At 41.8% G+C, this 12233-nt stretch overlaps 1 protein-coding gene and 1 long non-coding RNA gene across 2 annotated transcripts; one reads left to right on the top strand and one right to left on the bottom strand.

The window, feature by feature from the left end:
- Nucleotides 1–113: 113 nt before the first annotated feature.
- Nucleotides 114–1166, bottom strand: LOC145652086 (uncharacterized). The gene is made up of 3 exons (XR_014118291.1): nucleotides 1074–1166; nucleotides 953–985; nucleotides 114–563 (listed from the first exon to the last, which is right to left on the bottom strand). It is a non-coding gene; the product is annotated as an uncharacterized LOC145652086 (long non-coding RNA).
- On the top strand, nucleotides 1104–4714 carry LOC113580932 (Golgi apparatus membrane protein TVP23 homolog A). The gene is made up of 7 exons (XM_027015771.3): nucleotides 1104–1254; nucleotides 1396–1475; nucleotides 2927–3071; nucleotides 3459–3548; nucleotides 3869–3991; nucleotides 4185–4316; nucleotides 4492–4714. Exons 1-7 carry the CDS (start codon nucleotides 1246–1248, stop codon nucleotides 4516–4518), a joined length of 606 nt encoding a protein of 201 aa, XP_026871572.2. The 5' UTR covers nucleotides 1104–1245; the 3' UTR covers nucleotides 4519–4714.
- The last annotated feature ends 7519 nt before the right edge of the window (nucleotides 4715–12233 follow it).

Raw genomic sequence — 12233 nt, forward strand, 5'->3', positions numbered from 1 at the left:
CCAATAAATCATATGATCATTGCCCCATTTAAGAGAAAAAGAAAGAGAAACTAGTTCTGCATTAAGACAACTTGCATGTAATATGATCATCCTGTTTTTATTGATTCAACAACCACCTCAGATTTATCTGACACTTTCATCCAAAGCAACTTACATTTATGACTGAGTACAATTTAAGCAATTTAGGGTTAAGGTTCTTGCACAGGGGCCCAGCAGTGGCAACTTAACAGTGGCTTGAACCAGCAACCTTCTGATTATAGGTCAAACACCTTAACCACTGAGCTACCAATGCCTATGGTATTGCTATTTTTATTAAAGTGAGCTCAGACTCAGTCTATTCAGCTTCAGTTAACTTCCTGGGTTAGCAGATGCATTAGTGATGTGAGGTCACCAAGCTCAGCCGGAGTCCAGTGCTAGTGGTTTGGGCCAATAGAAGCTTCCATCTGTAGATGAAAATTGTAATCTGCAGACAAAATGTTGTTGTGTGTTCTTTTCTGGCAAGTAAATGGCCCCATCTGGTGGACAGGAGTATTCCTACAGCAGCTCGAGCAGGTTTTTGTTTGCTGCAATAAAATAACGTATGTCACATCTATTGAATTCTAATTAATAATATTAGTTGGAGACAGCAACAGAGATTTTGCTGAGTGACATTCACAGGTAAAAATAGCAGTATAAATCACTTTAGGTGTGGAAAGAATAAAACGCTGAAAATAAAACCAGCACATACATTTATATTTACACTGATATTTGTGTGTATGTTTACATTTAATGATATTAATGGGTACGTCCGTAGCATACACAGATAGCTCCCATCCCACTTTGAAAAGCTTAAGTAGCCCAGAGCTTTGGTTCCTCAGTAGCAGAACTGAAACATAACGAGATAAATATGGAGGGCGGCATCAAAAAGGTTTGCCCGGGGTAGACAACAAAACCAGGCTTTGTGAAGACATACCCTATCGTCTCACTCCTATTAAACCGGCAATGCCTGTTGAAAAAAAAACCTCACAATAAATCTTTTGTATTTTCAGCGACATCATGTTCCTGAAAACAGTTAATAAAAACCTATTCATTACGTAGCCTAATTATGCAGAAGCGGGGTTCGTCGACGTTTCCACCTTGGAGCCATTTCTCTGTCCATGCTCTAAGCCTACTGTTAGCAGGGTGCTGGAAAAAAACAAACATTTTATTTTATTTTATTTTTGCAAGATACAATTTGAACAAGAACAGGTGGAAAACATACAAAGTATGACTGAGGTACGATGCAGCCTATACCGTGGGCGTATTTGGGATATTTTAACGGACGATGCGTTACACTCCTGTGCGTATTATCCGTGTACCATATGTGCTTATATGTTTGCATTTTTGAATGGATTTTGTTACCTCCCCCGTTCACAGTCACTCTCGGAGGAAATCGAGGATGTGTCGCTTGATTTCGGGACGGAAGAGGAACGTGCGCGGCAAACAGCCAAAATACGGTTAACGACCTTTGTCCTTTCTCTCCTGTCTTTGAGGTGACACCTATAACAGTCTAGTGAGATCAGACTGAGCTGCCCAGAGCTGCCTTTTCATTCCTTCTTTGATATGACTTTAGTGAGTTTTAGATGTTCGGGTAAAGCAGAATTGGTAAGCAGAATTGGCACCAGCAAGCCGAACTGGCAAGTATTTTAATAGTTCTGCTCGTGTGATTTCACTTCATCGTGGGGACACAGTCCTAAAAAAAATCGCAAACTGGAACCACCCGTATCTCGGTCAGTATTGTATTTATATAGTATTGTTTGTCAATTAGTCCTGATTTTATAGCTGTACTAGAGCCGAACAATCTTGAATATTTACTGACTATATTGCTACATATTACAATGTCAGTATGCTCTGCAGCATAAACACACTGGTGAACCCTTTATGTGGGTTCTGTGACATTGCACATCACTGGTATCCCCCAGAACCGTAAAGCAATCAATGCAGAGAATGGAGAATAGATGGATAAAAATCCCTGGGCTGGAAGCCTGTGGTTCCATTAGAGGGGCCTGTTCATTAATACCTTTCTGAGTGATTGTTCTACAATTAATCTGTATTAATGTTCTATATAATTTAACATTTTTATGTATTTATGATATGTTAGAATACATAGAATACATGTTAGAATAAAGCCCTATTGACACAAAGATTTTTTTCTAACAATAAAATGGATTTTTAACATATTGGAATGTTCACTCAAGTTTGATGCACTTTTAAAAACACGTTTATATTCTTTTATTCCACTTATTTTTCATAAATGTGTAGTGGATATTATGCCATGTGATTTTTAACACTGTGAACTAAACAAACCAAACATAGTCAGAGAAAAAGAACCATGCAGACATTTCATTAAGCATTGGAAGCTAAATTAATTAACAAACAAACAAACAAACAAAAACTATAAACAGTGGCTATGTGTAACAAAGGTGCTAGTCACCATGCTATGGTCTCCGTGTCTTTTTATTTAAATTTCTATATCTTTTTATAGCCTGTCTGCTTTAAATAGTACTGAATGCAGACACTGGAATGGTAGCGCTAGACTGTGGGCTAGAAAAAAAAGATTACAAACGTATATATCTAATCGAGGGGACAGTTCACTGTGTGTCATGAGTCAAAACATACTTTCCAGGCTGTGTGAATCTACAGCTTGGGCCTACATCAATCAGCCTATTTTAGCCAATTTAGATTTTTTCTTCTAAACCTTAGGCGGTGTTATTGTTCTTCGGTCTACGGAAGTCCAAAATAATCTGCTTCAAGCACAGCTGTGCGTCAGCCATTGTGAGAGACTGTGTCGAGTGTTTAAAGACATAGCGAAAGGACAGTATTTTGTGCTCTGTTTTGTATGGCTGGTGTGCTCTGTTGTTGGTCTGTCATATGCACTACTTTGAGTTACTCTGAGTAACTTCTCCAGACACCCTCTGGCCACTTTCCTTCATCTGTTCTTCCGCATCGGCGCCGTCATCGCCTACCTGTGCAGCGACTGGTTCAGCAGGAGTTTCGCCACTTGCTTCGTCCTGGTCTTGACCTTGCTCTCATGTGACTTCTGGTCTGTGAAGGTAAACAGAAAAAAAAGGTGTGGGATGGAAGAAAGAGAGAGTTACATTTACCTGATGCTTTTATCCAAAGCAGCTTGCAATTCTGACAGAGTACAACTTTAGGGTTAAGGGTCTTGCTCAGGGACCCAACAATGGAAACCTGACAGTGGTGAAGTTAGAACCAGCAACCTTCTGATTGCAACTCAAGTACTTTAACCAGTGAGCTATTGCTGCCACTGTTTTCAAATGTCAAATAGATCTATGGTGATCACGAGGGTGGTGCTGCTTCAAAAGAAGCAAGTGAGCTTAGTGAGTAGACAATGGAGCAGCGCATAGCCTTTCCTCTGCAGTTCTTTAAAGATGGTTTTTCCTCATATCACCCACCCTGTTCCTGTGGTTGGTTCTCAGAATGTGAGTGGCAGGCTGCTGGTTGGCCTACGCTGGTGGAATCAGATTGATGAAGATGGGCAGAGCCACTGGGTTTTTGAGGCTAAGAAGGTAAGCGAGGGAACCTTCAGAAGGTCCTCCTGTCTTGTCTTTTTCACCAAATGATCACACACTCATTGTCTTAATTATCTCTTAGTTATTATAAATAAAACTTAAGGACCTAAGCTGTTGGCCACTAGAAGTTGCTCCTGGATTCATATGCAAATTGACCCATTGCAAATTCTCATGTTTTTTTCTCAGTCTGATTATTGATGTGTGTGTGTGTGTGTGTGTGGTTGTGTGTGTGTGTGTGTGTGTGTGTGTGTGTGTGTGTGTGTGTGTGTGTGTGTGTGTGTGTGTGTGTGTGTGTGTGTGTGTGTGTGTGTGTACAGAACCATGACAATAGTGGTACGGAAGCTGAAATGCAGATTTTCTGGTTGGGGCTGATCATCTGCCCTCTCATTTGGACTGCTTTCTTCTTTACAACACTCTTCTCCCTCAAGATGAAATGGCTGGTAAAGCTGTCTTAGACACACACACACACACACACACACACACACACACACACACACACACACACACACACATACATACATACATGGATATAAGCATACATCTGACAAAAACATAAACAACAGACACACACACACACATACAGGCACACACAAATGCAAATCCAAAGATTCATGGATGTCCTTCTGTCTTCAGGTTCTGGTAGTGGTGGGTATCTCTCTCCAGGCCACTAATCTTTATGGTTACTTGCGCTGTAAGGCTGGGGAACAGGAGACCATGCCCAAAGTAGCATCCCAGTACCTGGGGCAGCAGTTCATTATTCAACGGGTACAATGCACGCACACACACAAGCACTCAAACCGCATCCACAGCTGAACATAATTCATCACTTGGAACCATTGTCTTTCACAGTTGAAAACTCATATACATTCAAACAGTTATGCTGGAGTTTCAATCATGCCTCAAATGAATTTTGTATTTTTGTATCTGTCATTTCTCTCAGCCTGATATCATATTTGGAATACTGTAACCGAAGAGGAATGCTGCAGCTTCAAGTGTGTGTGTGTGTGTGGGGGGGGGGGGGTGCTTATAGAAAAGCAGGAGACACATGTGTACTGCCCAACTAAGATATGTTGAATAAATGCAACCCTGATATCTTGTTTGTAGTCATGTCTTGTTAGACAGACAAACACTTGTATGTATAATCCATAAAGTAATTCTGTTAATTGCTCACGTGTGGATATTTAAGATGTTGCATGGTTTATAGGTTTTACAGGCATCGCTCGCTGAAAATTCTATTTTGCGAAGCATTTAGGCTGCAGAAGTATTTTTTAATGGTTATTCTCCTAAGATTCCACTAGATGTCACCATTTGCTGCAAGATCTCCGCACTGTTAAAAAAGAGGGTCCGTAGAAAGCTGAAAGCTGAGTGGACCTTTTCTGTTTAGGTTATGTCCTCTGCTTTCAGCCTTCTACTTCGGAATGTAACAGTATTTTGGAAAGGTAAAAGCTTTCCATGAATAATGTGCATCATGGGATATTTTGTTTGGTGATATTCTGGGTCATTTGGGCTGTGTAACTTAGCTTTGGGAGCCAAATATTACTTGGTTTTAGTAACATAACCAGAATGTTCAGCTTTATATCCATTTTTTTGGCCACTGGAAGGTTGGGGGTCTTGAATCATTCACATTTTGCTTTAGCAGGGCTTGGATTTTTTAAATCATATATGCTGGTTTGTAAAAGTATCTGCAATTGAACATTTCTTCCTCAACTTCAGTACCTGGAGCTGATAAAATGTCAGGTGCTTGATAATTCTGCAGATTTGATTGGAACACCCAGCCCAGGCAGGCTACATGCCTCAAACTTTTAAACCAATGACTGACTGCAAAGCCTTCTTCAGTGCAAAATTCTCATCAGGATGCATCACTGAGTCTTTGATTAAGGACAGAATTTAGTGTCAGCTTGTGTAAGCTACTGTGTTTTGGCGAGTAGGAGGGGTGTATCTGGCTCTCTGTCTTTCACACACACACACACACACACACACACACACACACACACACACTGTGGATGAGCTGTGTAGTCTGTGCAGCTCCGATTCTGAGACATTCTGGCTTTCGTGACGAGAGTCTACACAGCCTATAGCCTACGTGTTTCGAGTAGTCTCAGAGATCATTCAGCCAGGGGGTGAAATGGCTAGTGCGCTGTTTTCTGCAATGAATCATTTCCCAAAATGTAAACACTTTTTGCTGACCAAAAGTTCTGCCTTTTTTTTTTTTTTGTAAAAACAATACATCTTTCTCAACGCAAAGCTCCCAAGGTCGCACTTAAAGCGTACTAGCATATTACCCACTTTTAGTAGACTATATCATATTGGGCGTGGTCTTGAATCCGTTTCGTTAGGTTTAATAATTTTTTAAATAATCAATGAAGATGCTTGGTCAAAACATGCAGCGAACCGAATAATGCATGTACCGAAATACGTTATAACGTCGCCGACACAAGCCAAATCAAGCGCTATGATGTCTTACATCCCTGCAGGTGTTCACGCCTTGCCTCCGAGTGCACGAGCCACCGCGGGCGTCGCTCTGTCACGAGCTCCGACGTAGTAACGAAAAGTTAAAACCCAACAACCGTCGCAATTCCTATCTATCTATCTATCTATCTATCTATCTATCTATCTATCTATCTATCTATCTATCTATCTATCTATCTATCTATCTATCTATCTATCTATCTATCTCTCTCTCTCTCTCTCTCTCTCTCTCTCTCTCTCTCTCTCTCTCTCTCTCTCTCTATATATATATATATATATGTATGTTTAAAGACTTTTTCGTCGTCGTTTGGTCAGATGACCCTGGAGTGGGAAATATCCAGGTCAAAACGATGACCCGACGGTTTCCTGTTTCCAAGTCTCTCTCTCTCTCTCTCTCTCTCTCTCTCTCTCTCTCTCTCTCTTTTAACGTACCCTCTCCATCACTAACTGAAATGTATTTTTGTTTGTGCTGTCAGGTTTCAGTGACTAGAGTCAGAAACAAAGTCATATATAGTCAGAAACAAAGTCAGTTTCACACAGTAATCTTTATTAGAGATATTAAGATATATTTTGGTAAATCACTTTAAACATTTTCAGTTTATGCCACCATCTGAGGACTTTTATGCTGTTGTTTTATGCTGTTATTTTGAATAAAAGCTGCCTACAGGTAATTTGTTTTATGAGAGATTCCGAGCTGGAACTTTTTAAAAGCTGATTTGTAATCTGAACGTCATCAAAAAAAAAACCCCAAAAAAACAACAAAAAAAACAAAAACAAGGCAGAACTCTACTGCCATCTAGTGATGCGTCTATTCCCACTTGGTGATATACTACTCTTAAGAATATTTTTGCCACAATTTTTATAATCATGTAAGGCAAGATGGAAATTCTCATACAGAAAAAGGACATCTGTGTTTAGGTAACATCTGAAGGTATGAATGGTATACTGCTGTTGTAATGTTTTATTGATTCCCCCCTGTTTTTGTTTACATTTTGTTGAAGTATTGCATCCAGAGTTAGCTAATAAGAATTCAGTTTATGAGAGAAACATACTTGATGAGGTGGAAGGGCTTAATGGTTGTTTGCAAATAACCAGTGATTGATTCATGTGGTAAATTACTGTGATGATTGTAGTTATTTATATTAATTAGTATTCAAAACGCATACGTCACAGAGTCAGCAAGAGCCAGGAATATCTCTAAATTACAGATAATGATCATTTGATCATCTGTGATGAATGAGTTATGTGTGTGTGTGTGTATAAATGCATACTTTACATGTGTGAAACTATTGCAAAATCTTTTAGTCATCATTCCTTTTTTAACTGTGCTTGCGTGCGTGTGTGCGTGTGTGCGTGTGTGTGTCTTTTAACAGGAATAACAGGAGTGCAACTAACCTCTAAGCAGTAAACCTTCCAAATCGATGAGATTTGGAAGCCGAGTCTTTACAACACAAGCACCTGTCTCCTCTACTGTCCAGGCCGAGGTGGTCTTGTTTGTCAACAATCTGTATGTGTGTGTCTGATTGGGCACTAAGATTGAATGAAGAATAGAATAAAAGTAACTGCCAAGAGTCCCCCCCCCCCCCACCACCACATCCATCTTTTCGATTCGCCTGTCTGTCAGCCCTCTGAACGTTGAATACCCTCTGACTGCCAGCTAGTCTCCTCCCTCCTGCTCTGTCCTCACTGTGCCTTGGAACGCAGGAAAGGAGCTTCTACAGAGCAGTGTGCGTGCGCGTGTGCATGTGTATGCGAGCGAATGTGCATGTGTGTGTGTGTGCGTGTGCCAGAGGAGTAGGAGTTGTCTTTGGAGGAGGCCATAGGGCAAAAATGGGTGCAGTGCTGCTAGGAGTTCATCAACTGCATCTCTCAGACTACTCGCTCCAAAAACAGACTTCAGTCAAAGCTCTCTGGAGTGTGTGTGTGTGTGTGTGTGTGTGTGTGTGTGTGTGTGTGTGTATTGTAGGGATAATTTGCATCATGTCTGTTTGTGTCTACTATGCAGGGATGCACTTTGTGCATAGGGATTTTGTAGATGGGGCTCCTGCCCGTCAGCTCGTGAATGCGAGAATTCGATTTGTGTGTATGTGCTGCTGGTGGTCAAGCATGTCTCTGCTTGTCTTCGTCACTCAGACGTCGAGAAAAGCGCGAGACAGAGAAAGGGCTGTCGCTCAGCTGGAGTTGGCACTCCAGGAGCAGCAGACCCTGCTGTGTCAGTGTGTGTGTGTGTGTGTGTGTGTGTGTGTGTGTGTGTGTGTATGTTTGTGTGCGTGTGAATGAGCTGCCAGAGTGAGCCAAGAGACCCGCTACACACCGGGTAGAGAGCTCACATTCACTGCCCATATGCGTACTGGAACTCGTCTAGTTTTCCTTACACACAGATACGACCATCCATATGTATGTTGGGAGAGTGAGACCTGTGCAGTTTGTGTGTGTGTGTGTGTGCGTGTGCGTGTGCGTGTGTGTGTGTGTGTGTGTGTGTGTGTAAAAGTATAACCCTAACTGCTACACATACCACTGAGCCTGATTCAAATTGGGACATAAATGGGAACCGATGTCCTGGCAAAAATGAACACCCAAGATTTAAAAAAGGTTTAAAAAGCACATTATTAACTGAGGATCAACCTCATTTATTGGACTTTTCCACACAGCGACAGGCAAAAATATGCACACACACACACCAAATATGAAAGTGAAATGGCTTTGTAATTGTTAAGCTTTGTGTATGTGCTGATCTTTCTGTGTTTTTGTGTGCATAAATTATTTTCATCTGCAACTAGCCTGTGTGTATCCAGGACACTGTGTGTGTGTGTGTGTGTGTGTGTGTGTGTGCGCGCGTGTTGTGTCAGCGCATGTGTGAGGCCCACGCGGCAGCTCAGAGAGAGCTCACCCAGTGCCAGATCTGCACTGCTGAGCTCATGCGTTCCGCCCAGACCCGTAGTGCTGCGTAGACCTGTTGTGTAGACCTGCCCGAGGTGCCCCGCTGCTGTTCCCAGACCACGCTTTGCTTAACCTACACAGAGGCGGCGCGTGCTAACCACTTCGCATGTTTGTGTGCGTGACCGCACCGGACTCGCACACCTATCAGATAATAAATCACCGGCTGACAGAACATTGTCTGGGGCTAATCTTAATGAACGGACTGACTGTTACAAATGCCCCCACCCCAGCCTCCTTTTCATGGTGAATTTCGGAGGCTGTAAATCATTCAGGCCGACGTCCTCACACCTCGGTGGCTCAGTCTAAGGGGCCGATTTAACGAGCCTTTCGTGAGCCTTGTGAGTAGCCCAGAGCTGTCAGCCTCTTCCTTATTTATCAAGGGAGTAGTGCAGCTGAAGTGCACATGGTGAACTTCGGGAAGTGTGGCTTTTATTATGGCAGTCACAGGACCTCGGGCCATGGCAGAGAGTGTGTCGCTAGTGGCATATTTATTAAACGCTGACAAGCCAACGAGCATAACACACGCACGGTTCGCTCATTTTGTCTGACCGGCCATGGTCTAAGACAGTAGATCGCTTCCTCCCCAATCGCTCGATCAGACGAGCGTCTTTCACGCCTCGTTGTGGGTTTCCACGGCAGCGGACGCTCAAAGTCACCATCTGATTAATCCCATGTGCACCCTTGGAAATTTCTTATCCTGTTCATCTGTGTTTGGCTCTTGTGTTTTTGACTTGGAGCTCTTTAGCTTTTTAAGGTTGCAATGAGCAACTGTATTGAGGCGTCCTGCAGAAAGCTCTGCTTGTTTTTCAAGGCTCGCCCGCCACCGTGTTTTTGATTCAGAGCAGTTTCGCCCACATCTGTTGTCTGCGCTACTGAGATGAAGTATTTCACAGTCGAGATTCATTACACCCTGCTGAATGCTCCAAATAATTATTAAATAGTATTTGCTATGGTCCTGGCTTTGCCAACTGTGTGAGCTTGCTGTCCAACATTACTGTCTAATCGGTAGTAGAACTAAATCAGCAGGTAAACATTCATAAATTGGTTTTAGGCATGCCCAGAGTTCTTACTATTGGCCAGAAATTAAGGTCAGTGTAAGGTACTTTGAGTGTGGCGAACGGGTTGAGCCATTCTTATTGTATTCTTCAGCAGTTACCAATGACTACCAATGCAGGAGATGATAAAAGCTTAACCCTGTTGATTCATATGAAAATCAGCCCACAGTGCATTCTATCCTGGCTTTCAAGGTGTAAACTGTCTTAAGATGATAAATCTGAGCTGCTTTACTTGTCTACATGAGTAAATTTGTACCATGAAGTGATGGCTGTGATTTTGATATTTTAAGGTGATCATCTGGAGTGTCACGTTGAAACTAGTTAATCATTTTGGCCATACGTCTGTCCATATGTTCATAGTACATGGCATAATTGATTGGGACAGTTTGGTGAAGGTCGCCGTGAACTTGAATCAGAGTTTGGTTTTGAGTCTGCTTTAGAGACAACATACTATCACTGTAGTGAAAGGATTTGCTGTCTGTGTGCATTTCTGAAAGTGTGTTAATGCGCATTTGAGGTGTATGTGCACCTGTGTGTGTGTGTGAGTGTGTGAGTTCACACATGGGCATTATGAGGTGTCCACCCATTGGTGCGTTCCATTGTTATGGTAGGACGGGTGGGTAAGCATGGAACTGCTTTATGTAATGCACCAGGGCCTGTTTGATAACAAAAGTGGCGACACTCTGAAAAGTGGGTTTCCATGGAGACAGAAATTTCCAACATCATTTTTTGTTGGAATACTGAGGCAAGCCTCGCTTTCTTTCCTCATTCATCCATTCATTCATTGTTCATTTTTACACAGTTGTTTATTTGCTTTTTATTTTGTTGTTATTTTGTTGCCATACTGAAAACTTTGCTTAACATGTTTTGAAATAACGTTTAATATGTGTAAATACATGCGTAATATCAAATATTTAGTATGAGTGAATTGTCTGTGTGTTTGTTTGTGTGTGTGCGTGCGTGTGTGTGCGTATGTGTGTGTTTGTGTTTGTGCGCACTTTGTGTGATTACACCTGGGTAATATGTGTTTGCAGTTGTAAGAGGGGCTAGTCTGGGAGTCAGAGATTGTGTGCTTGTGTGTGTGGACAAGAGCTGTCGTTTTTTTTTTTGTTGTTCGTTTGTGTGTGTGTGTGTGTGTGTGTGTGTGTGTGTGTACGTGTGTATGAGCAGATTGTCCTCATTAAAAAAAAAGGAAGCAAAACTCACTTGCTTGTTTTTCGATCTCAGCAATGTTGCGTAATAGGTCTTTTGCTGATTCGTTACATAACGCAGGTCCTCCGAGTCGCACCCAGGCTGATGCTGGTGAGGCGTGCCCGGGTCAGCTTCCTGGCCTGGCCAGTACTGCTGCATACAGTGCAAGGCAGAGCGAGTCCATCCAGGGTCATACTCCATGCATGCCTGGGCCCTGAAAGGAAAACATGTGTTAGCTGTTTTTAAATGAGTGTTGCAATTTTATGGTATGTACATTGGCAAGCTATTAAGACTAGCATGCTAAACTGGGAGAGCAGGTCGCATACAGTGCTTGTGACACCGAAGTCATGGATGTATGCTCCTAGGGAGCATACACACTGTCATAGATGATAAGTTGTTCTGTGTAAGACTGTCTGCCCCATGCTGGAAATGTAATGTAAAAATAAAAGCGCTTATAACAACTGAAATGATTTGGAGAATTTGGACCAACATTTGATTTACAATTATAATGCTCACCATCTCTCTTTGCAAGCATGTGCACACACAAATGGTGCCCAGTCAATAATGATTTAAATGTTAAAAAATTGACACAGATCCAAAGCTCCAAAACTCTACACAATAATACCATATTCCTGCTTTTTTGGCAGGTCGCCAAACTCTAATTCCCATAGTGTTCCCTGAGCTGCCGTGATCCTATGAGTTGTAATAAGGTAGCTTCTGCAACTACTATATACATTATATGATTGAAAAAATAAAAGTTTTATTTGAGAAAAGGTTTTAACAGGAATTACTGCAGCTCTTGGTAAAATGTCACCTTTTAAAATGGAGTTTAATAGAATTGGGGCAACTGGGAAAATATAATATACCCCATATCTGCGCTGTGGATAATCAAATCATATTTTAAAAGATCTCCTTCCTCTATATAGTCAGTATTGGCCACAGAAACATCCATACAGCTTCCTTTTCAAACCCCATTTGGGTTGGTTTTGGTTGTTATGTTGTTTGTGCCATTGTTCTTGAAATTGTA

The sequence above is a fragment of the Electrophorus electricus genome, chromosome 18, assembly GCF_041902795.1.
Source record: "Electrophorus electricus isolate QZ-2024a chromosome 18, ASM4190279v1, whole genome shotgun sequence".
In the NCBI taxonomy this organism is placed as follows: Eukaryota; Metazoa; Chordata; class Actinopteri; order Gymnotiformes; family Gymnotidae; genus Electrophorus; species Electrophorus electricus.

What these genes read in the sequence shown, in the direction of transcription:
- LOC113580932 (XM_027015771.3), top strand. An exon ending in GTGACTTCTGGTCTGTGAAG is followed by an intron (nt 3,072 to 3,458) that starts GTAAACAGAAAA and finishes GTTGGTTCTCAG; the next exon opens with AATGTGAGTGGCAGGCTGCT. An exon ending in GGGTTTTTGAGGCTAAGAAG is followed by an intron (nt 3,549 to 3,868) that starts GTAAGCGAGGGA and finishes GTGTGTGTACAG; the next exon opens with AACCATGACAATAGTGGTAC.